This window comes from Prionailurus viverrinus, chromosome D4 (genome assembly GCF_022837055.1).
Source record: "Prionailurus viverrinus isolate Anna chromosome D4, UM_Priviv_1.0, whole genome shotgun sequence".
NCBI lineage: Eukaryota > Metazoa > Chordata > Mammalia > Carnivora > Felidae > Prionailurus > Prionailurus viverrinus.
The window spans coordinates 31,091,241-31,115,544 of NC_062573.1; the positions used below are offsets into that span (position 1 = coordinate 31,091,241).

Consider the following 24,304-nt stretch of genomic DNA (forward strand, 5'->3'; position numbering starts at 1 on the left):
TTGGAGTCCAATGTGGGGCTTGAACTCACGAAACCGTGAGATCATGACCTGAGCTGAAACCAAGACTCATACACTTAATTGGCTGAGCCACCCAGGCGCCCCAAAACATTTCATTCCTTTTGATGGTTGACATACATTCCTATTGTATGTATATATTACATTTTGTTTATCCATTCATCTGCTGATGGACACTTAGGTTGTTTGTACCTTTTGGCTCCGTGAATAATGCTGCTGTCAACATTGGTATACAAATATAAGTTCAAGTCCCTGTTTTCAATTCTTTTGAATATACCTATGAGTGGAATTGCTGGGTCATATGGTAGTTCTGTATTTAACTTTTTAAGGAATCACCAAACTGTTTTCCAGAGCAGCTACACTATCTTACATTCCCACCAGCAATGCATGAAGGTTACAGTTTCTTCATATCCTGCAAACACTTCTTATTTTCTGTTTTGTGTGTGTGTGTGTGTGTGTGTGTTTTAATCATACTAGGTTGAAGTGGTACCACATTGTGGTTTTGGCTTGCAGTTCCCATTTCCTTCATGACTAATGAAGTTAACTTTCTTTTCATGTGCTTATTGGCTATTTGTATACTTCTTTGAAGAAATGTCTATTCAAGACCCTTTTTATTTTTTTAAAATTTAGGTCTATTGTTGTTATTGAGTTGTTTATATATTCTTGATATTAATCTCTTATCAGATACATAATTTGCAAATATTTTTTCCCACTTTATGGGTCACCTTTTTATTTTTCTTGATAATGTCTTTTGATAGTGCATAGAAGTTCTTAATTTTTCTGAAGTCCAATATATACATATATATATGTATACACACATATATATACACATATATATACATATATATGTGTGTATACATATATGTATACATATATACATATGTGTGTGTGTGTGTGTGTGTGTGTGTGTGTATTTGTGTTTGTTTTGTTTTGTTTCCTGTGCTTTTGGCGTCATATCTGTGAAGTTGTTCCCAAATCCAATGTCATGAAATTTTTCCCCACTGTTTTCTCCCCAGAGCTTTATAGTTTTAACTCTTAAATTTAGGTCTTTGATCCATTTTGAGTTAATTTTTGTATATGGTATGATATAAAGGTCCATTTCTCAGTACCATTTGTTGAAAAGATTGCCTCCACTGAATGGTTTGGAACCCTTTTCTTATTATTTTTATTTTACACAGTTTATTTCATTTTACACTTTTCAAGTTCACTTTGGACCCAGCACATCTTGGGGTTTTATACACCAAACAAAATGCTCTGCTAGAGACAGTCAAGTTCAGGAACAGTTTCCTTTCACATTCAGAAATATGGAAGCTTCACAAACTTGCATGTCATCCTTGCTCAGGAGCCATGCTAGTCTTCTCTGTATTGTTCCAGTTTTAGTATATGTGCTGCCAAAGTGAGCATGGAACCCTTTTCAAAAATCAGTTAACCATTGCAACAACATGGATGGATCTAGAGGGTATAATCCTAAGTGAAAAAAGCCAGAGAAAGACAAATACCATATGATTTCATTCATATGTGGAATTTCAGAAACAAAACAAATAAACAAAGAAAAAAAGAGACAAAAAATCAGACTCTCAAATATAGAGAACAAGCTAGTGGTTGCCAGAAGGGAGATGGGTGGGAAGATGGGTGAAATAGGTGAAAAGGATTAAGAGTACACTTAATCTTGATGAAGACCGAGCAATGTATAGAATTGTTGAATCATATTCTACAATTGTTGAATCAATTGTTGAATCATATCATACATTCACCTGAAACTAATGTAACACTGTGTGTTAATTATACTTGAATAAAAAGATCAATTTACCATATGTGAAGGTTTATTTCTAGGCTCTTTGTTTTATTCCATTGCTCTATGTGTCTGTTCTTATGCTAGTACCATACTGTTTTAATTGTTGCAGTTTTGTGGTAAGTTTTGAAGCCAAGGAAGTGTGAGTCCTCCAACTTTATTCTTCTTTTACAAGATTGTTTGGCTATTCAGGGTTCCTTGAAATTCCATATGATTTTAGGATGGCTTTTACATTTCTGCAAAAAAGGCTGTTGGACTTTTGATAGGGATTTGTTGAATATAGATCACTTTGGGTAATGTTGACTTCTTGACAATGTTAGGTCTTCCTGTCCATGAACATGCAGTGTCTTTCCATTTATTTAGCTCTTCTTTAATTTCTTACAGCAATGTTCTGTAGTTTTCAGCCTACAAGTTCTTCAGCTCCTTGGTTAGATATATTCTTATGTATTGGTATTTATATGCTATTGTAAATGGAAGTTCTTTCTTAATTTCCTTTTTGGGTTATTTGCTTGTGGTGCATAGAGAAACACAAATGATTTAGTGTGTTGATCTTGTACCTTGTAACTTTGTTGAATTCATTTATTAGCTCTACTAGCTCTCTTGTCAATTCTTTGGGATTTTCTATATATATAGGATTGTGTGCATGTCGTCTGTGAATAGAGATAATTTCACCTTTTTTCTCTCCAGTTTGGATGCTTTCTGCTTCTTTTTATTATCTAATAACTCTGGCTAGAACTTCCAGTACAATGTTGAAGAGCAGTGGTTAAAGTGGGCACCCTTGTCTTGTTCCCTATCTTAGGGGAATATTTTCAGTCTTTTGCTGTGGAGTATGACACTAGCTGTAGGTTTTTCATAAGTACCCATTATCATGTTGAGGAAACTTCCCTCTATTCCTTGTTTTCTGGGTTTTTATCATGAAAAGGTTGGATTTTGTTAGTTTTTTCTGTATCAGTTGAGATTATCATGTGTTTTTCCTTTTTATTCTACTAATATGAAGTATTACATTGATTGTTTTTCTTATGTTGAACTACGCTTACATTCCTGGAACAAATCCCACTTAGTTTTGAGGAATAATAACGCTTTTAATGTGCAGTTGATTCAATTTGCTACTGTTCTCTTGAGGATTTTTGCATCTATATTCATAAGGGATGTTGGCCTATAATTTTGTTTTCTAATCTAATTTTATTATTTTTTTATTTTTTAAAGTTTATTTATTAATTTTGAGAGAGAGGGAGAGAGAGGGGGAGAGAGAGAGAGTGCACACAAACAGAGGAGGGGCAGAGAGAGAGAGAGAATCTCAAGCAGGCTCCATGCTGTCAGCCCAGAGCCTGATTTGGGGCTTGAACTCATGAATCATGAGATCATGACCTGGGCCAAAATCGAGTCAGACATTTAACCAACAGAGCCACCCAGGAGCCCCTAATTTTATTATTTAAATTTATTTAGAATAAATATACTTAGAATCTCTAATTTTGTTATTTCTTATCTAATTTTTCTTTATCTGGCTTTAGTATCAGGGTAATTTTGACTTCATAGAATGAGTTAGAAAGTATTCCTTTTCAGTTTTGAGGAAGAGTTTGAGAAGGGTTGGTATTAATATTTCTTTAAATGTTTGGTAGAAAAAAAATGGTTAGTAGAATTTACTGGTGAAGCCATCAAGTCCAGGACTTTTCTTTGTTGGAAGGTTTTTGTTTGTTTGTCGATTTTATTTATTTATTTATTTATTTATTGCAGTATAATTAACATACGGTGTTATATTAGTTTCAGGTGTACAATATAATGATTCAACAATTCTATATATTTCTCAGTGCTCATCAAGTAAGTGTATTCTTAATCTCCATCACCTATTTCACACCCCCCCCCCCCACTTCCCCACTGGCAACCACCAGTTTGTTGTCTATATTTAAGAGCCTGTTTTTTTGTTTATCTCCCTTTTTTCTTTGTTTCTTCATTTGTTTTGTTTTTTAAATTTCACATATAAGTGAAATCATATGGCATTTGTCTTTCTCTGACTGATTTATTTCACTTAGAATTATACCTTTTAGGTCCATCCAGGTTGTTGCATATGTTCTTTGGCTGAGTAATATTCCATTATATATATATATATATATATATATATATATATATATATATATATAATATATACACATATATATAATATATATACACATCTACATTTATACATACATACATACATACATACATACATACTGGGTGACTCAGTTGGTTAAGCGTCTGACTTAGGCTCAGGTCACTATCTCACAGTTCATGAGTTTGAGCCCTGCAAGGAGCTCTCTTCTGTCAGCACAGAGCCCTCTTTGGACCCTCTGTCCCCCTGTCTCTCTGCCCCTCCCCTGCTCACACTTTTTCTCTCTAAAAGATAAACGTTTAAAAAAATACCCAGTAGTGGAATTATTGGGTCATACGATATTTCTGGTTTCAGTTTTTTGAGGAACATCCATATTGTTTTCTGCCATGGCTGCACCAGGGTTTCTTTTTCTCCACATCTTTACCAACACTTGTTTTTTCTTGTGTTTTTAATTTCAGCCATTCTGACAGGTGTTAAGTGATATTCCATTGTGGTTTTATTTGCAGTTCTCTCATGATTTAGTGATGTTGAGCATCTTTTAATGTGTCTGTTGACCATCTCTATGTCTTCTTTTTTGGAAGTTTTTGATTACTGATTCAATTTCTTGTTATATGTTTGTTGAGATTTCTGGTTTTTGTTTTTTAGACAGTTTAGGTAACGTCTGTGTATTAGGGTTCTCCAGAAAAAACAACCAATAGGATAAATATACATATAAAACAAAACAAAAAATATGTACACACATACACACAAATACACACACACACACACATATATACACACACACACACACATACATATATATGATTTATTATAAGAAATTGGCTCACACAATTATGGAGGTTGGCAAATGCCAAGATGTACAGAGTGAGTTGGCAAGCTAGAGACCCAGGAGACCTGATTTTTTTTAGTTCCAATTTAAGTCCAAAGAACCAGGAATGCCGATGATGTAGTTTCAGTCCCAAGGCTGGCAGATTTGAGACCCAGGAATAGCTGATGTTTCACTTCAAGTCTGAAGGCTGGGAAAAAAGCCAGTTCAAAGGCTGTTAGGCAGAAAGCTCTCTCTCACTCTGGGCAAGGTCAGCCTTATAATTCTATTCAGGCCTTCAACTGATTGGATGAGGCTCACCCACATTAGGGAGGGAAATCTATTTTACTTAGTCTACTGATAAAATGTTAATCTCATCCCCAAAAAATCCTCAAAAAAAACACAAAACACCTCCCAGAATAATGTTTGACCAAATATCTGGGCACCCCGTGGCTTAGTAACACTGGCACATGAAATTAACTATCATAATATGTTTCAAGGAATTTGTCCCTTTCTTCTGGGTTATCTAATTGGTTGGTATACAGTTGTTCATCGTATTCTATTATAATACTTTTTATTGCTCTGAGGTTGATACTACTGTCCCCACATTCACTTCTGACTTTAGTAATTTGAGTCTTCTCTGTTTTTTTCTTAGTCAATCTTACTAAAGATTTGGGTTTTTTTTCATCTTTTCAAACAACCAACTTTTGATTTCATTGATTTTTTTATACTCTATTTTATTTATTTGTGATCTATTCTTTATTATTTTCTTCCTTCTGCTTGCTTGGGGTTTCTTTCCTCTTCTTCTTTTTTTTAAGTTTATTTATTTACTTATTTTGAGAGAGAGAGAGAGAGAGCAAGCATATATGTGAGCTGGGGAGGGGCTGAGAGAGAGGGAGAGAGAGAACCCCAAGCAGACCCTGTGTTAATAATGCAGATCAACTTGGGGCTCCATCCCATGAGCCGTGAGATCATGACCTGAATGGAAATCAAGAGTCAGATGGTCAACTTAGCCACCCAGGTGGCCCTCCACTTGTTTTTTTTTTTTAAAGTTTATTTATTTATTTTGAGAGACAGAGAGACAGAGAGAGGCAGAGAGAGAGGGAGAGAGAGAGGGAGAATCCCAAGCAAGCTCTGCTTTGTCAGTGCAGAGCCTGATGTGGGGCTTGAACTCATAAACTGTGAGATCATGACCTGAGCTGAAATCAAGAGTCAGACACTTCACTGACTGAGCCACCCAGGTGCCCTCCTCCTCTTCTTTATCTAGCTTAGTTCTAAGATATAAAGTTAGGTTGTTGATTTGAAAATTTTTAAAAATGTATTTACAGATATAAATTTACCTCCGAGCACTGCTTTCATTCCATCCCATAAGTTTTGATATTTTTTTATTTGCATCTAAGTATTTTCTAATTTACCTTGTGATTTTTTTCTTCAATACATTGGTTATTTCAATGGGTGTTGTTTAATTTCTATCTATTTATAATTTTCCCAGATTCCCTTCTCATAGTGATTTCTTTCATTTTATTGTGATCACAGAAAATACTTGGTATGATTTCATTCCTTTTAAGCTTATCAATTCTTGTTTTAAGGCTTAGCCTATGGTCTAACTTGGAGAATGTTTCATGCATACTTGAAAAGAATGTGTATTTTGCTATCATTGGATAGAATGCTCTATAGATGTCTCTTAGGTCTAGGTGATTTATACTATTTTTTAAGTCTTCTATTTCCTTGTTAATCTTTGGCATGGTTGTTTTTACACATTGTTGAAAGTGGAGTATTGAAAAAAAGTGGAGTATTGAAATTTCCAATTATTTTTTTATGAATTGTCTATTTCTCTCTTCAGTTATGTCATTTTTTGCTTTATGTTTTGGAAGTTCTTTGTTAGATGCATATGTATTTATAATTGTTTTATCTTCAGGGTGCCTGGGTGACTCAGTTGGTTAAGCGTCCACCTTCTGCTCAGGTCATGATCTCCCAATTTGTGGGTTGGAGCCCTGGAGCGTGGAGCCTGCTTTGGATTCTGTGTCTCCTCCTCTCTGCCCCTCCCATGCTCATGCTCTGTCTCTCTCTGTCTCTCAATAATAAATAAACATTAAAAAAAAAATTTTTTTTTAATTTTTTTTTCAACGTTTATTTATTTTTGGGACAGAGAGAGACAGAGCATGAACGGGGGAGGGGCAGAGAGAGAGGGAGACACAGAATCGGAAACAGGCTCCAGGCTCTGAGCCATCAGCCCAGAGCCTGACGCGGGGCTCGAACTCACGGACCACAAGATTGTGACCTGGCTGAAGTCGGACGCTTAACGGACTGCGCCACCCAGGCGCCCCAAACATTAAAAAATTTATAATTGTTTTATCTTCTTAATGGATTAATTTTTTATCATTATAAAATACCCCTTTTTTGTCTCTTGTAAAAAATTTTCTTTCAAAGTCTATTTTTTCTGATATTAATATTGCCTCATAGCTTTCTTTTGGTTATGGTCTGCACAATATATCTTTTTCAATATGTTTACTTTTTTTTTTTTTTTTTTTTAGTGAGAAAGAGAGAGGGAGAGAGAGAGGGCATGAGCAGGGGGAGAAGGGCATAAGGAGAGAGGTAGAATCCCAAGCAAGCTCCACACTCAGTGCAGAGTCTGATTTGGGGCTTAATCCCACTACCCTAAGATCATGACCTCAGCCAAAATCAGGAGTTGGATGCTAAACTGAGTGAGTCCTCCAGACATCCCTTAGCTTGTGTTTTTAAATGCAAAACTTTGCCTCTTGTAGATAGCATATACAGTTGGGTCATGTATTTTTAATCTATGTTTCCAGTGTTTGCCTTTTAATTGGAGAGTTTAATACACTCATACTTAATATAATTAGTGGTACTAGGATTTATGTCTACAATTTTGCTGTTAGCATTTCATATTTCTTATGGTTTTTTGTTTCTCAGTTACTCCATTACTGCTTCCTTTTTTTGTTAAATTGATACTTCTGGTATGCCATTTTAATGACCTTGTTGTTTCTTTTACTATATTTTTGAATTATTTTCTTAGTGGTTGCCCTGGGTGTAAAAATTATCATAATTTATATTTATTAATTTATCCTAATAAATCTTATCTTTCATCTTATTTTCTTATCTTTATCTTAATAAATCTTAATTTATGACAATCTAGTTTGCTCCTACATAGTTTGCTTCTATAAGCTTTGCTCCTAGTTTCATTTTCTTTTCCCTCCTTTGTGCTCTCATTCATCAACACAGATTTATTATTATTGCTTTATGCAGGCATCTTTTAAATCCAAAGAAGAAAAGAGTTATAAATATGCATTTATAGTATCTTTCATATTTTCCTTTGTTGTTACTTTTACCAGTGCTTTTTATTTCTTTATGTGGATTTGAGTTACTGTCTAGTTTCCTTTATTTTAGCCTGAAAGACTCCCATTACTATTTTTTGTAGGTAAGATTTTCTAGCAATGGATTCTCAGTTTTTGTTTATCTGGTCTTGATTTCTCCTTTGTTTTTGTTGGATAGTTTAGGTGAATATGGAATTTTTCTTCCAGAACTTGAGTATGTCAACAAATTCCTTCTGGCCTTCATGGCTTTTGATGAGAAATCAGCTGTTAAACCTTATTGAGGATTCCTTGTGCATGATGAGTCACTTTTCTCTTGCCTCTTTCAAGATTCTCTTTTTGTTTTGTCTTTTGACAGTTTGATTATGATGTGTGTAAGTGTGGATCTCTTTGTGTTCATCCTGTTTGGAATTTGTTGAGCTTCTTGGATATGTAGTCTAGTCTTTCAGTCAAAGTGGGTGATTTCAGGCCATTGTTTCTCCAGATATTATTTCTGCCTCCGCCCATGCCCCACCTCTTTTTGTGATTCCTATTATTTGTATATTGTTATTCTTGATGGTGTCCCACAGGTCTCCTAGGCTCTTTTCATTTTTATTCTTTTTTTTTTTTCCTGCTCCTCACATTGCATAATCCCAATCAATTTATCTTTAAATTCATTAGTTTTTCTTCCACCTTCTCAGATCTGCTCTTGAACTTTTATTGAAATTTTCATTTCAGTTATTGTACTTTTAAACTCCAGAATTTCTATTTGGTTATATTTTTAAAAGTAATTTCTATCTCTTTCTTGACAATATCTATTTGGTGAGGCATTGTTTTCATACTTTCCATTCATTTTTTTAAGACATAGTTTTCTTTGAACTTATTTTAAACAGCTGATTTAGTGTTTGTCTAGTAAGTTTGATGTCTGGGCTTCCTCAGGGTTACTTTTTTTTTTTCCTTAGAGAGAGAGAGAGACAAGTATGTGCACATGCAATGGAGGTGGGGCAGAGAAAGAATCCGAAGCAGGTTCCAGGTTCTGAGCTGTCAGCACAGAGCCCGACACATGGCTTGAACTCATGAGCTGTGAGATCATGACCTTATCTGAAGTCAGATGCTCAACCGACTGAGTGCCCCTTTTTGTTTTATGTGTGATCACTCAAGTCTCTGCTTGGTTAACTTAGTGGTCAGTCAATGATTGGACAGGGGTTTCATTAAATCACTGGAACCAATGAGTCTCCTAGTTTTTGCTAAGGGGATATATGTTTATATTATTCTGAGATTATTTTTGAGTCACTTGCTGAGATGCAGGACACCGTAGGCTACCAACTATTGTGGATCACTGAAGATAAACAAGAGCAACTGCACAGTCTTCAGCAGCTCCCACATTCTCAAATCTGGTGGGGAATCATTGCAGCATAAATGGAGGCAGCTATCTTAGGCTTTCTCCTCTCTGCACAGTTAGTCCCTTGTGGCTACTGTCCTAGTCTCTGGTGGTTGTTCCCCACTGGAGTCTCCCTTTGTTTTATGCAGTATAGTTTCTAATGCCCATTCCTCTGCCCCTCAGTTCAAATTCAGGCAAAATATTCCCTACTGCTTCCCAGTCCTGAATCCTGCTTCATTACCAGCCCTACCTCAGGCCAAACTTTAATCCTTATTCCCACTCCTACTACCTTCTTCTCCACCCCAGATTAGGGTATCTGGAGTATCCTTTCCTAGGACCCAGTATGAGGGACAATATCTCACCCCAACTGAAATAGAATACCTGTTACAGAAGTAGTTTGAAAATGTGTGAGTTTTAACCTTCTTCACTACAGTCTGGCCTCCCAGTCCTATGTGCCAGTTTCCATTCTTCCTAGAGAATGTCCTGTAAGTAATAATACTTGGAACCAGCTAAAGCACCACCTTTGAAAGAGCCCCATGGGTGTACTGGTGGGTCTTGGCTTGCAAGATCCAAGAGTCTCTGGTATTGATGCAGTCTTGTGGGAACCAATGGACAAATCTCAGCTAAGGAACAATATAAGGCTTTCACAGCCCTCTGTGTTTATGAGCCAAAGCAGCAAGGATCTAAGAAAGATTGGATTGTGACACCCAGGAAGTTTTTATGGGAGGGGCCCAGTAAAGTTCCAGTTATGGAATGATCAAGGGAAGAGTCTGAGGCATAGTTTGAAGAAAGGCCCCAATTGTTACCTATCAAGGAATTCAGAAAGCTACCCCATAAAGGCTTTGGGAGCTGATTCTGCAGAGGAGATAAAGAGTGACTTAATGAGTCATTCAGAGAAATGGTCAGAAAATGACTTATCAATGTGTTCAAAAGAGAACCTAGATTGGAAACAACTGGAAAATGCCTTAGTTTACTTGGACAGAAAGCTGGGGCAGGTCTATCACAGTGGTTTCGTTGTGTGTCTAGGTATGTATTGCTCATAGCTTGCTGCCAATTATACATTGCCCCCTCCTGGGAAGTCTTTAAAGTCACTTGGGAACTGGAAATTTAGTACCCTCAATGAATCAGGAACACTGCCTGAATACCTCTTGAAAGCTTCCCTTCCTTGATCTAGGCATTAGATAAGCACTAGGGAGCCCAGGTTTTATAGTTTTGGGTGTGCTTACCTCACCAGGTCCTTGAATCCATATAACTGTTAAGTTAATAAAGACCCAATTATGGTTTCTTCTCTGATCCGCTTTTCTCTCTCAGCCACCCGTGTTTTGGGGATAGTTAAGTCAAGGTTGCATAGCAATTTGAAAGAAGCCATTGTGCAGGTCAGAGGACAGGCTGATCACAAAAAATTCAGTTTCTACCTTGGATAGTCCTTTTCCTGCCCCCTCAGCTGAGAGCAAGGAAACCAGAGGGCCCTGAGATGTTGGTCATGGTTCACACAGGACCCCAGTCCAAGAAGAAGAGCAGACAAACTTTTGCCCATCATCATGGACAAATCGTGGCACAATGTAACTGTATGGGGAACAAGAGAGGCAGTCCTGAGTCACTTCCAAATGATGGCAGGACATGACCCAAGGGATCCGAGCGGAGTTGTACACCAACAGACTCCAGCCATGGAGGAGCAGTGCCCCAGAGGTAGAGAACAGAGAGAAGAATGTCTGGAAGGGATCATCGCTAAAGAGAGCATCTTGTTGGAGTTTCTATTTTAGGGAAAGGATATTGGATACTAATTTAGGGATTCCTTCAAGGGCCAGATAGTCCAGGAAGATAGTGAAGTCCAATAAGATGCCAGCTGCTAAGTCACAATCTGAAGATGTTCTGAGAGTCAATGAGCTGGGAGATGCCCAGAAGCTAAATGTCTGAGTGGTCAAAGAGCTCCAGTGACCAAGGAATGGCCCCTACCACCAAGAGTACTGGTTGCTCAAAATTCAGGATAGCCAAACCTTAAAGAATATATTGTTGTCATACAAATGAGCAAAGTAAGGTCACAGTACTGTCATTACAAAATTACACACACACACCCCACACACTACTTTAAAAGGATTCAGAAGCTTCTCAAAGTGAGAAGACCCAGTAAAGACCCACCTCCCCAGGACCTGGCTGACTAATTTTTCCCCTACTTTCTTTACTACCTTGACTTTCATATAGGTGTCTGTGTCTGTGTGTGTGTGTGTGAGTAGAGGATTATACAGGCATTAAAGTACCACAAATACCTCATGCAGCCTCCAAGAAGGGAAAGGTGCAACTGCAAGTAGAGTTGCAGAGCCAGCTTCAGGGATTTCTCATTGAAATGACCCTGGCCTCACATAGCCTGGCTTCTAAGGACTCATAGGCCCATCCCAGAGAGGGCTCAGTGGAGATATGACAGCTTCCCAGGTCTTCTATGAACACACTGAGGCCAGAGGAAGGAAGCAGTCTGGCTGAGAACACCTGGATCCCAAAACTTGAGGCCCGAGGAAAGGGCCAGGATAATAATTTAGCCCCAAGTGAAGAGAAAGACAACCTATGGGACCCAAAACAAGAAAGCAAGGAGTACCAGATGCAGGATTGGGGATCTCCCACCCGGGGCCAGTAAATTAGCAGACACTCTTGTGAGCAAGAACCCTTGATTTCTTCACTGGAAGGAATAGGCTCCTCATCAAAGTACTTTCGGTAAAATGATGAGGAGCTTTTTTCTCTCACTGGTGTTGTCCCAGGAGAAAATCAAGGGCAGAAGTTCCCTCTTGAAGCGTAGTTGGTGTTAGCCTCTGTATGGAGCCCAGGCCCAGGTGAAGGCAGAGATGCCTTCATGGCACTGAGGACACTGAAGCTCAGGACGGCATGGTTCTTGTGGGCTTGATCTTAGAGAAGGATCTGGGGCTCAGGTATGGAGGAAAGTCAGCACCAGTAGAAAGTCTAGGCCCAGGCATAGCCTACAGATGGGCATTTCTGTGACTATAGGGCTCCTCCTTACCCAGTCCAAGGAAAGTAACAAATGCATCATGCAGGCCCTGAGTATCAGAGTTGTCTCAGCAGGGATAGATATTTCAGAGACAAGGACAGATATCCCCAGAAAGTTGTAAGATTTAAGGATCAGCAACAGTGCTCCTGCCTTTCAGGAAGCCTGCATCCCCAGCCAGGCCCTGTCAGCGTGGGCCAAAGATGCCACGTACCTCAAGCCACTCTTTCCACTGCCCCAGGCTCTGTCTTTGGGGATGTATCTCTTCTAGTTAGCCAGAAAGTCTTCCCTCCATTGCCTCCCAGGAGGACAATTTTTCTCAAAAGAAAATTCCAGTCTATGTAGAGAAAATTATTAGTTCTCATGCTAGCATATCCTTCAAATATCCAACAAAGGATATTTATTCATTCTAAATAGACTTGTTTCTGCTAATAGCTGAGTGGTATCTTCTGTCTCTGTTGTGTTTGGGGTATATGTTTTAGAAATCTCACGAGCCTTGGGGAGCCTGGGTGGTTCAGTTGGTTAAGTGTCCAGCTCCAGCTCAGGTCATGATCTCACCATTCATGAGTTCAAGCCCCACATCAGGTTCTGAGCCTGGACTCTGCTTCAGATTCTGTGTCTCCCTCTCTCTCCTCCCCTCCCCTTCTCACATTTTCTCTCTCAAAAATAAATATTAAAAAAACGTAGAAATCCCATGAGCCTAGGCTTAGAGGAAGGAGTCAGCTCCACCTTATATTGAAGAACCACCTGGATTTCTCAGAGGTGACCAGGGCCCTGGAGGGAAGTTGAGTGGCACTTCACACCTGCCCCCATCCCAGGTTCATTGCTCCTGCTCAGATGCCTTATTTTTAAAATACTTTATTTTTTTTTCCATAATACTGTCATTACAAAAAAATACAAAAAAACTACTATAAAAACATTCAGGGGCTTGTCAAAGTGAGAAAACCTAAAGACCCCACCCCAGGACCTGGCTGAAGCAGTCTTCCCCTAGTTCCTTCACTACTTGACCTTTATACAATTGTGGGAGTGGGGTGGGGTCACACAGGCATTAAAGGGCTAGAAATTCCCCACACAGCCTCCATGAAGGGTAAGAAATAAGTAGCTTCACGTATCACAAAAATGGGATTTGGAAGTTTGAGGGTGGCTAGGCCCTGAGTTCAGAGGTGTGGGGAGAAACCTGTGACCCTGAATCTCTTGGTGGGGAATAGCTGTCATCTGACCCCAAAGCCCTTTCCCTTCCTGATGAAGGCTGGGGGATGGACCCTGCCCCCTACCTCTTAGCCTTAATACAGCAGGCCCTCTTCCCCTCCCTCCACCCCTGCACACTCCTGAGAGCAGCAGGGAGATCTGGGTAGTGTGGGGGGCTCTCAGGGAGGCTGCCAAGCCCCCATTCACCTTCCTGGCCCTAATGAAAAGTGTCTCGTGCTCAGTGGCCCGGTTCATGGGTTACGGACCTTCCCTTCTTAACTCTGGAGAGGCACAGATAGCTCTAGGTGAGTGCTTCGTGTGTGTGAATATGTGTGCATTAACCTTAGACACTGTGGACCTAGGGGTGGGGCTGGGGTGGGAAAGCAGTGTCCTTTCTATCTTCTTCCTCTGCCACTGGGAGGAAGCTGGAGAGAAGGGAGAGGAGAGGTATTAGCAAAGCTGAGAGGGGTAAGAGGACATGCTATTTACAGGCATGGACAAGGAATCTCTGTATCTTCAAGTAGCACTCAGGTCACTCTCCAGCCACTGGAGTGGGAACTGGATTCGAAACTAGTGACATGAAAATTGACCCCTGGCCTGGGCTAGCTCTCCCCACCTCCCACCCACTTCCCCAAGGCAGCCCAGCTCTGAAAGGGGTCAGGGACAGGAACATTTTCCTGAAATCCAGTGGCTTTTTTTTTTTTTTTTTTTTTGCATTTTAGAAAAAGTTGCCAGTGTCCAGTGGACATCAAGCTGGGTGCACATTGGGTGGGTGAGTGTAGGGGGTATTGCTGTGGTAGACTCTGGGCTGGCTGGGGCAGAGCCTAGGAACAGGGTAGGTGCTGCTTAAGGATCTGTCGTGTCTGTGGTGTTAATCTGTCTGGGAAGCGAACTTTGAACTCGACAATGAGGTCTCCTCGCTGGGTGGGCACCTTGGGGAAAGGAAGGCCCTCCCCACGGAGTCTCTTCACGGTGCCTGGCTTGATGACGTCATTGCAGGGTAATGGGATCACCCGGCCATCAATAGTGGGAATGTTCACAGTGCAGCCACACAGCGCCTGGGGAAAATGAGGTAGAGAGTGAGGAAAATGGGGGGTTGAGTGGGAAGGGAGGAAAAGATTGAAGTGAGGAAAGAATGTCCCCATTATTCTCCCCTGCCCCCAACACATACACACACAACCTGACCCAGGCCCTACCTCCTTGAGGCTGATCAGGGCACTGTAGAGCACATTGGTGCCATCTCGACGGAAGTGTGCGTGGGGCTTGTCTTTGAGCACAAAGACGATGTCAGCAGGGATGTTGTCAGGTGTGGCATCACCTTCTTTGGGGAAGGTGATCTTGGTGCCTTCCTTCCAGCCACGCTTGATGACAATGTGCAGGATCTTGTCCTCAGTACGCACAGTTCGCCCATCAGGGTTGAGGCGCCGCCTTGTGATCTTCATGCGCTTGGTGGAGCCGTGGTAGATCTCCTCCAGGGACACCCGCAGCTCATGTACCACAGGTGGGTCCTGCACCTTGCGCCGAGGGTATAGTGGTTCGGGGGCCCGCCTTGGGCCCCTACTCAGCCCATTGAAGCCAAAGCGGCCAAAGGCGCCAAATGGATCCTCATCTTCATCCACATCCATGTCATCTGGGTCAAAGCCACTGAAGGGTCTAGTGGAACGGCTGCTGGCAAAGAAGATATCGAAGGGGTTGGAGCCACCAAAGAAGGAGGCAAAGGTGGCGTGGGGGTCCCCGTGAAAGGTGTAGTGAAAGGAGCCACTGGAGCCACCTGATGAACCACCGCCGGTCTTCAGGCCTGGAGGGAGGAGAAGTTAGGGATAGTGTGGCTGGTCCCGGCCCCACTCCAATCTCCACCCCCTGCCCTCTAGCCCCCAGTTCATGGGCCTAGAGAAAGAAGCCACCTCTCTTCCACAGAGAGGACTAGCCTGATAGAGTAAGAAAACCTCTGACAAGATTAATTTTTATTCGTAATTATATATTTAATAATAAAGCACATCATGAGGTTCAAGAGGCTGAGTTACAACAGATAGAAAAGCTAAGTAGAAGACTTGGAGAACAGGACTTGTAGTCCTGTAGTCTCTTCCATGTATCTATGACCCAAAGATGTCTCACAAAGCCTCGAGTGGCCGGCTTGGGATCACACTACAGTCATACTTGACTCCCAAATCTTTATCTCTAAAGACACACAGAGCAAGGGAAAATCAGATAGGATTTGACTACACAGGAAGCCAGTAAGTGACCTGTCCCAAATAAGGTGGGGATACAGTCCAGGAGAAAGCCTGCTTTCATTCTGCTTCTACCCATAGTTCCCTTTTTTTTTTTTCTGACTCCTATCCAAATGGGAAATCAAGAGGGACCCAAAAAGCAGGAAAGCTCATTAGCTTGGAGATGAGGAGCTATTTCATTAAAGTTTTTTAAGAGCTTTGTTTCCACACTCAGAGCTCACACTATTGTACAACTCCAGGGGTGCCATTCACACACCAGACAGACATAGAACACAATGGGAACAGAGCTTCTTGGACTTAACACCAAGTCCTATACCCCATACCTAATGTCAAAGCAACCAAAATGCATGAACGAGCAGGCCCACTGCAGGTAATGGCCGTAGCTGCTCTCTCTGGAGCCAGGTCCTGTCTAAGGAGCTCAGATTGTGGGAGGCAACCTTCATGGGGAGATGGTAGTGGTGGTGTTAGGGGGTGTGGGGAGGAGTTAGAGGGAAGCGGTTAACACTGAGAAATTCTCTAGAATATATAGACTCTGGGGTGGGGCCCAGGCTAGGGGAAGGGGCCCTTTTCTTTGAGGCTTTTTATCTAGAATTTCAATTGGCTGTGGAAGTCTAAGCCTAAATTAAATTAGCTGCTTATTTCCTGGGACTGCAAGAACAGATTTGGGTTTCATTAGAAAGGCCAAGTGGCAGGCAGTTCAGAGACTTGTGGCAGCTGCCTCTTTATCCCTCCTCTAAGACTCAGGGTCTGTTCTTTTCTTTTCTTGAGGGTCTGATTACCAGGTGAGTTTAAGAAGCCTGGCAGAGCTCAGTGAGAGAGGGATACTGGACTGATAACAACAGGAGGGGGTAATTTCTCTGTAGGGACTCCTGTTGTGTCACCACCACCCCCTTTTTCATGCTGGGAGCAACTTTTCCCTAGCCAGGGTTGTGCACAAAGTCTGTGTGCACAAGTCTTCTGGCTGGCTGTTGGGGAAGGGGCAGGGCAGACAGAAATATAACCCACATTTTCAAGGCCGCTTGTCCTTCCCCAGGCCCTGGGTTTCTCCTTAAGGTTGTGCTGTATTCTTAGGAGACCTCCTGGGATGTAGATTGACATTAGGACCCAGTGTCTGGGTTTAGAGGCTGAACTTTGTCCTTCACTTGGGCTTGGTCATGCAGGAGGGATGAAGTTTCTGGGTAGCTCTCCAGCTAACAAAGGTGAGGCCAAGTGGAGAAAAGAGTGCAATTCCTAGACAGGTCACATGGGGGCATGGTATCTGCACTGCTTCCCTCTTCCCAGCCCTACTGTTCCCACCCCGCCATCCCAGAGAGACAAATTTCTTAGCTGAGAGAATACCAAAGATTCTAGCAGATGCCTGTGAATCTGGGAGTTGGCAAGTCTAGTAGGTGAGCAGGGAAGACCTGAAGGAATTAGTGCATGGAGAATAAGAAGAGGGGTTTGGGAGGACTGGGGTGTGCAGAGGATAGGGGCATGGGATACAAAGCAAGGAGGAGAGGAAAAGAACATTCTTTTGAGCACCTATCTACTCTGTAGCAGGTACGCACATATCATCAGACTATCTAATTTTGTGGCTAGAGTGGGGAGAGGGAGGAGGAGAATGTGGAAGAAAGGTAGATGCTGTTGGGCAGGAAGGGCAGTTCCTCTTAGGAAGGAGAGTCCTCAGCTGTGACAATGTCTCTTAATATAGCCTGACAGGTGCCTGTGGCTGGCGGGTGGCAGGCGGCCCTGAGGGGCAGGCCCAGAATTAGCAGCTACATCATGCCTGTGGGATGTACTGGGAGGGGCCACCCTCTCAGAGGCTTTATTTGGGCCTTTCCTGCCACCCTGTGCCTGGCCACCAGCTACGTCAGGGAGGGGGCAAGATGCCAGCAGCAGTTCCCCTTCCTTCCTTGGATCCCTGCCACTTCCTCAGGGAGGCAAAGCTCCCTCTCTGTCCTGCTGGCCTGACGTGGCAGGGAAGGAGAGAATCATCTCTCTATATCAGAGCTCCAGTGGTTAATTCCCGGGCTGCTTAAGGGCCAAACTTTTATGCTGATGAATGTAAATGCTCTCTCCTCAGAGAGCCAAGGCACACACGCCTTTTCCCTAACCTTCCCTAGCAGCCAATGAAGCAGCAGGGACTTCAGGCAGGACTAATAAGGCTGGGAGGGAAAAAAGGGAGGGGGAAAGCCTCTGGTTCGGACTTCAGACGTCCCTAGGGCCTGAATTTGAGGAGGGAGAGGGGCAGAGAGAGGCAGGGAGAACTATGTAAGCCAAGGCTGGGGAGTGGTGGTCTCTCTTCTGGGTGTCAGTGCGGAGAACACTTGCCTCCATCACCCCTCCTCAGCCTCCAGTTCCCTGCTACAAGAACTGGGTCACACAGCATCCCACACAAGGACAGGGGGCCAGCGTCAGCCTGGAGCACTGCTCTCTTACCTTCCTCCCCATACTGGTCATACAGGCCTCGTTTCTTAGGGTCACTCAGCACGTCGTAGGCCTCTGCAATCTCCTTAAACTTCTCCTCAGCATTGGGTTCTTTGTTCTTGTCTGGGTGGTACTTCAAGGCCATCTTCCGGTAGGCTTTCTTGATCTCATCCTCGTTGGCTCCCGATGGGATCCCAAGAATCTTGTAATAATCCTTTCCCATCACAGCCACTGGACCGGCACTTGTCTCCTTGTTTCTGAAAGAAACCCAGGGCCAGTCCTTGAAGCTCCTATTCCCTTTTGACCCAGCCCTGCTCCTGACGATCCTGCAATCCCTAAGTGACTCACTGTGTGACTTTCAGCAGGTCATGCCTGTTCTGTAGGCCCCTGTCTCCCCATCAGTAAAATGAAAGGTTTGGACTAGATGGTCTCTTTCAGCTCTGACATTCTAGGATTCTGTGATTCTTTCCTCAGCTCCTAGATTTTCCCAGCAGGAAGCTGGGGGCTGTGGCCTATTAGGGGCTCAGCTAAAGCCCAGGTCCTTGGGCTAGACTGAGGACCCCTGAGAGGCCCTGCCGTGTGAGGTGGCACCATGGACTGACAGGCCCACACACAGAAGCTGGCGAAGATCAGTGTACTGGGTGAGGTCACCTGAGCATCGTGGTCTTTTACGCCATGTCTCAGGCATGGTGCCCAGGCTAAGGGCAGCTGGGGCAGTGGCCCACGACTAGGGACAGTCCTAGGTCTTTAGCCAGTTGTCCTGGCCAGCTAGGCTGAGTCAGGGTGTAGGTGCCTGGAGTCCTCTCTGCTATTGAAGACCCCAGGCCTCCCTGTCCTTGCTTTCCAGACTATGCTAAGCCTCACGTGTGACAGATGAGAGAATGACTCACAGCCTTTGGAAACTGCCATTTCTAGCTCTCTTATTAGCAGGGGGGGATGACACTGTCCTTCCTCCAACAAGGGCAACAGTTCCCTTTACTCATTTCCCAGTGTCTGCACACAAAATGTGTATGAAGACATGTCTGTGCCACCTAAGCACTAGTGTTAGTGAACAAAACCATCCTGGGGGTAGGGCCTTTTTAAACCTTAGTTGTTAGAACACTTAGGCACTAATCACCATTTCCTTAATACCTTCCCTACCAGTCCCTCCTCACCTGCCCTGTGGTTCAGGATCTGACCCAGGGCCAGGTCCACACTCCTCTGATAGTCCCTTCTAAGCCAGACACCAGGGCTTTTTTTTTTTTTTTTTTTTTTTTAGGGAGAAACACAGGGCTCTAATTCTTTCACTCTAATCTCCCTTCACCACTGTCTCTGTGGTGGATATGAAGGGAAGGGGACTTTCCTGTAGTTAGGCTATTTGGGGAGATGGCCAGAAGCCATTCTCTAGCCCTTCAGAGGCTTGGCCAACCCCTACCAAGCCCAGAAAACCAGAGTCTTTCTAGCAATGTCCTGAGCTGGCAACCACAGCTGAAGTCTGCTTTTCTGCCTCTCACAGCTTCAGTGAGGTATACAGGGCTTCCTGGCAGGAGTGAGGGCTGTACTTAAGGCCCCAGGAAGGCAGGGACAATGGCCCTAGCTCCTGCCCCCACAGGGCCTGTTGCAGGTGGCTGAGTTGACTCATGGCTCTGGGAGTCACCTCACTGTGACGAAGAGAAGGCTCCATAAAGGCGGGTACTCCCCCTTCTCCCCCTACCAGCATGTCACGCCTGGTGGGGGAAGCTGGGGTAGGAAGAGTGAGAGAAGAGCATCTGGGGGTGGGCAGCCATTTTCGGAAGCAACGGTAAAAGCCGTCTGAGAGGGAACTGGGGGTGGTCTGCCATCTCTGCCTCAGCCCATGCCTTCTCTGCCCACCCTAGGACTGGGAAGGAACCCTAGTACACCAAGAGGATGCCCCCAGAAAACCATAGCAGCTTCTAGGCAGAGGGCAAGTGGAGCAGCTTGCCAATGCTCTCACCCTCCTCTTGCTGTCCCTGTATTACCTCTTCATGAGGCCAACTTCCTTCCTGGCACTCACCTGATAACCGTTCTGGACCTATAATTCTCTTGCCTCCACAGACACAGGGCAAGCTCTTTTGGGGACTGCCTTTTTCCTTCTCCTTTCCTCCCTCTATCCCTCCCTCCCCGTACCCACAAGCCACGTGTTGGAATGACAAAGGAGCCCCATGGCATGGCACTGCCTTTGATGGAGAAGAATGAAGAGGATGTTAATGTTGAGGCAGGAATGAAAAATGAGAAATAGCAAGAAGGAGTGTATAGGGAGGGGAGATGGTTGATACAGAAAATGAAGTATTGGTGGAAGGGGACAAGGGATGACAAATAGAAATGGCTGAGGTGGAAAATGGGTTACCAATGGGTTGAAAGAGAGAGATGAAGAGAGTTGAAATATTGGAAGAGATATTTGTGGAAAATGGATGGATGCCTGAAGGGTTTGGTATAGGAGATGAATGATAAGGGGTACCATTCATTCAAATGTAAGGGTGAGGTAGGAGGGTCTTACATGTAATGCAGATGGGGTGAGGATGATGGTGGGCAATGAAGGGGGATGAGATGTGGAGAATTTGATGTGGTAGGGATATGAGTGCCCTTCTCCAGAGGGACTTACCGGAACTTTACAAACCCATTCAGCGTCCACGCTCGAAGTTTTAAGGGCTCCAGCTGAATTTTAAACATCAAGCTGGCTAAGAAGTCTTCTCCCCAGAAGTGTGGGAAGCTCCGGAAAGCTCCTCGGGCCTGTAGTGGGGGTGCTGCTGGGGATGGGCAGGAGAGCACTGTGCGCTTAAACATGCCCAGCCCAGCCCCTCACCTCTGATCGCTCCACCGGAGCCTGCTTGGAAAGCTGCAGCTCTGGAAGCCACCTCCTCGGGTTCTCAGAGGCACTAGCCCAGCAAGGCCTGTCCGGTGCAGCAGGAGCTAGACCTGATCCCCAGGTGTGGAGAATGAAGGAATAGGGTCCGGCGGCCACCTGCTCTCAGGTGCAGCAATGTCTGAATGGCTGTACGGCAGTGTGACGGTAAGGCTGGCAGTGGAAGCGTGCTCTTGTGAGTGGCAGCGTGTGTACCTGTGCCAGGTGTGGTTGTGAGGGGCTGAGAGGCAGTGAGTTCCTCTCGCCTCTCTCTCCGGGGAGGATCCGACCCCAATCCCCAAGAACCTACTCAATGAAGTCACTGACCCGGAGTCTCCTCCCTCGCAGATAGGCGGGGAGGGGCGGGGCAGAGCAAAGCTCGGCCGGGACAAAAGGCGCGGCGAGGAACCGAGAGGAGCGGAGAGGAAGGGAGGGGAGGGGGCTCGGGCGGGGGAGGGTGGTCGGTGATGTCACCGGCGCTGACAGGCTGGGCTGGCCCAGAAACGCCTCCGCCCACGGAACCCAATCCGACCCGGCCCGACCCTCCCCCCAGCTCAGGCTCTGGCTGCCCGCTGTTAGAGGGTCGCAGACATCGAGCACTTTGCAGACCCCAGTCCCCGCACCACCACGGCAGAAGAAACGATGGGCCTTCAGTGTCCCAGCTCCCCCCCAATCTCCCTCACCGCCCCCCCCCCCCCCAGGACCACTGGTTTCGCGATGCCCCCGCTCCCGGGACCCCTGAGTCCTGGCTCGGTGCCCTCACCAGTGAGGAGCTGCGGGCGCCACCGCGGTCCGTCAGACAGCCGCTGCCCCCTCCCCTGGCTCCGGCTCCGCCGCCTCCACTCTGGACAGGAGTCGCCTGCCCGCCGGCCGCAGACAGCGGGCCGGGGAACCCGCCCCCACGGCTCCGCCTCCGCGCCTCCCATTGCGCGGTCTGCCCATCACTCAACTCAGCTTCCCTTGTAATTGGACAGCCTTCAGCGAGTGCCTTGGTGATAGCCGCCCATTCTCCGCCCCTGTCACCCGGCCACACGCGCACACATTCCAGGCAGTGATTGGTGTCGGTCTGATTGGTGCGCTGTGGGATCAGTCAACCACACCTCTTCGCTAGCTCGTCGTGTCATTGGTGAAAGGGACAGAGGGCGGCAACTCCACGCGCCCTTTGATTTTATTGGTTGGTCTGTGGGGCTCAGACCCGAGACTGGGGGCAACTATATTAGTCCAATCTCGGGTTTGAGAAGGTGGGACGTACTGGCCACCGCTCAAATCCCGGGAGAACCTTCTGGAACCTGTGTAATGTCAAAGGCAGCCTTAAAGGAAAACTGCTTACCAGTTGGCGGTGACTCTCGGCATTCTTTCCTTTCTTCATTTAGGAGGGTCGGGGAGCGAATAGTGTACTTTGGAAGGTGTAGTCCCTCCACCAGGGTCAAAAGGTCACCCCTTCTTACCTGTCTTCCATCAGAACTGTAAACTGACCTCGACCAGACCTGATTTAGCTTTACCTTACCTTGACCCGGCACTGACCTGAGGTGACCTAACAAAACAGACCCCAGTAGGCATGCAGAATTTAAGCATGCTTCCCCTCTCTCCTTGGTAACCTGGTAGTTCTTCCCAATTTTAGCGCCTCCACGATTCCCGATTCCCGTTGTGAGTCCCCTTTTCATCCTCTGTATAATCCCCTAATACCACCTACCTTATGAGCAGCCCCTCCCCAGCAACCCCCACAATCCTCAGGAACATTCTCTCTATAATCTTTCATCTCACTTCCCTCTTGAGTTCCCAAATTGTAGCCCACCCTTTCTTTCCCCTCTTCTTGGCTGGGTATATCTCCTGTTTCCCCCCATGATCTTCTGTTTTATCGTAGCCTTAATCTGTTACGACTCCCATGATCTCCCCAATCCTGGCTCCCCCCTTAACCCTTCATCTCAGCTCCACATGATTTCCTTAACACACTCAGAATCTCCCACCTCAATACCAACCCCCTCCTTCCCCCCATTAAATCTCAGCCCTAGTGTCCCCGCTGTTCAGAGCAGGCAGGGCTGCGGAGGCGGTAGCCAGCGGAAGCCGACGCTTGAGCAGACACGGTGCCTAGCGCCCACGTCACTGTCTCCCAGGCCCATCTGTGCTACAGGGAGCGGGGGTGGGGAGGGGGTAATCCGGGGGTGAAGAGGGGAAAGGAGTTCTTGGGGGGTTTGAGGACAAAAGAAGGGCCAGGGCAGAAGCTCTCACCTCTCTTTCTTTGCCATTTCCCAGAAACAGTTCGGATACCCATGAGTTCACACAATCTGGATAGAGCTGGAAACTGAGGCTTGGAGAACACCAGCACCAGAGCAGAGCAGGAGAGAGATCTAAGGGGTCCTGAGGTCAGGTCTGCATAGTCTCCACTATCTGCCTTCCTTCTAGGACTCACCATGGCGGTCCCAGGTGTAAAGGGGTGTGAGCTGTGAAGTAAAGAAAGGAAGTGGGGTAAGAGGAGGATGGAGAAGAGGTGACATGAGGGGAATGAGAGAAGGGAGGGAAGATGGGGTGAGGGGGATGGGAAGAGGAGGGGAAGAGAGATAGGGTGGGAGGTAAGGAAGGGGGATGAGAAGGGAAGGAGTAGTGGGGAACAAAGACTAGAAGGGAGGGGAGATGGGATGATGAGGGAATGGAACAGTGTGACAAGGAGGTGGGCATGGTACAGTGAGGGGGCCCAGGACTGGTGCTGGCTCCTTAGATCCGGGGGCTCTTACTCCCCCACCTCCAGACTCATGGGGGCCTGGGCTGTGGGTGGCTCTACTTCTTATTCCAGTTCTATTTTGCCTCCTCCAGCCTTGCCTGTGCCAACACGGAGGCAGAGTTTAGTCACTGGGCCTTACCTGGTCCCTGCTGACGCTATGTTGTGGGCTTAGACCTTGGGGCGGGGTGGGGGGGGGTTGTAGCACCTATGCCTTCAGGTGCTGATGACATGGACCCCATTGTTTGCTGGGTTCTCTATGGCCACCCTGTGTCCTGTTGCCCTAAGTATCAGGTGTGTGTTAGGAAGCCGGGTGTACAGTGTGCCATAGGTGTAAGAATGTAGGCTATGTTGACCTTGTGAGTTGACTTGCCACATCTGTGCCTCATTTCCTTCTTTGTATAATGGGTGTAGAAAACGGGTATAGTACCTCACTGAGTTGTTGTGAAGGTTAATTAAGGTAACATATGCATCTAGTTCTGCACTTGGTATGTAGTTAATGCTCAGCAAAGTTAACTGTTACTCTCTATATTCACAGATGT

General features: G+C 45.1%; 1 protein-coding gene and 1 non-coding gene across 7 annotated transcripts; both read right to left on the reverse strand.

Annotated features, from left to right (window-relative positions):
• Positions 1-1,313: 1,313 nt before the first annotated feature.
• On the reverse strand, positions 1,314-1,419 carry LOC125151091 (U6 spliceosomal RNA). Its single transcript, XR_007146639.1, has one exon. It is a non-coding gene; the product is annotated as a U6 spliceosomal RNA (small nuclear RNA).
• A 12,748-nt stretch (positions 1,420-14,167) lies between these two features.
• DNAJB5 (DnaJ heat shock protein family (Hsp40) member B5) lies at positions 14,168-23,364 on the reverse strand. Of its 6 annotated transcripts, none has more exons than XM_047831223.1 (5): positions 21,810-21,938; positions 21,008-21,262; positions 18,217-18,461; positions 14,767-15,368; positions 14,168-14,628 (listed from the first exon to the last, which is right to left on the reverse strand). In XM_047831223.1, the coding sequence occupies exons 3-5, from the start codon at positions 18,425-18,427 to the stop codon at positions 14,395-14,397; spliced, it is 1,047 nt and encodes a 348-aa protein (XP_047687179.1). In that variant the 5' UTR covers positions 18,428-18,461; positions 21,008-21,262; positions 21,810-21,938; the 3' UTR covers positions 14,168-14,394. The 6 variants fall into 6 exon arrangements, with proteins under 6 accessions (XP_047687179.1, XP_047687175.1, XP_047687176.1 ...); XM_047831219.1 differs by lacking the exon at positions 21,008-21,262 and adding an exon at positions 20,807-20,948 and having other exon boundaries at positions 21,810-21,927; XM_047831220.1 differs by lacking the exons at positions 21,008-21,262; positions 21,810-21,938 and adding an exon at positions 23,276-23,364.
• Between the last annotated feature and the right edge of the window lie 940 nt (positions 23,365-24,304).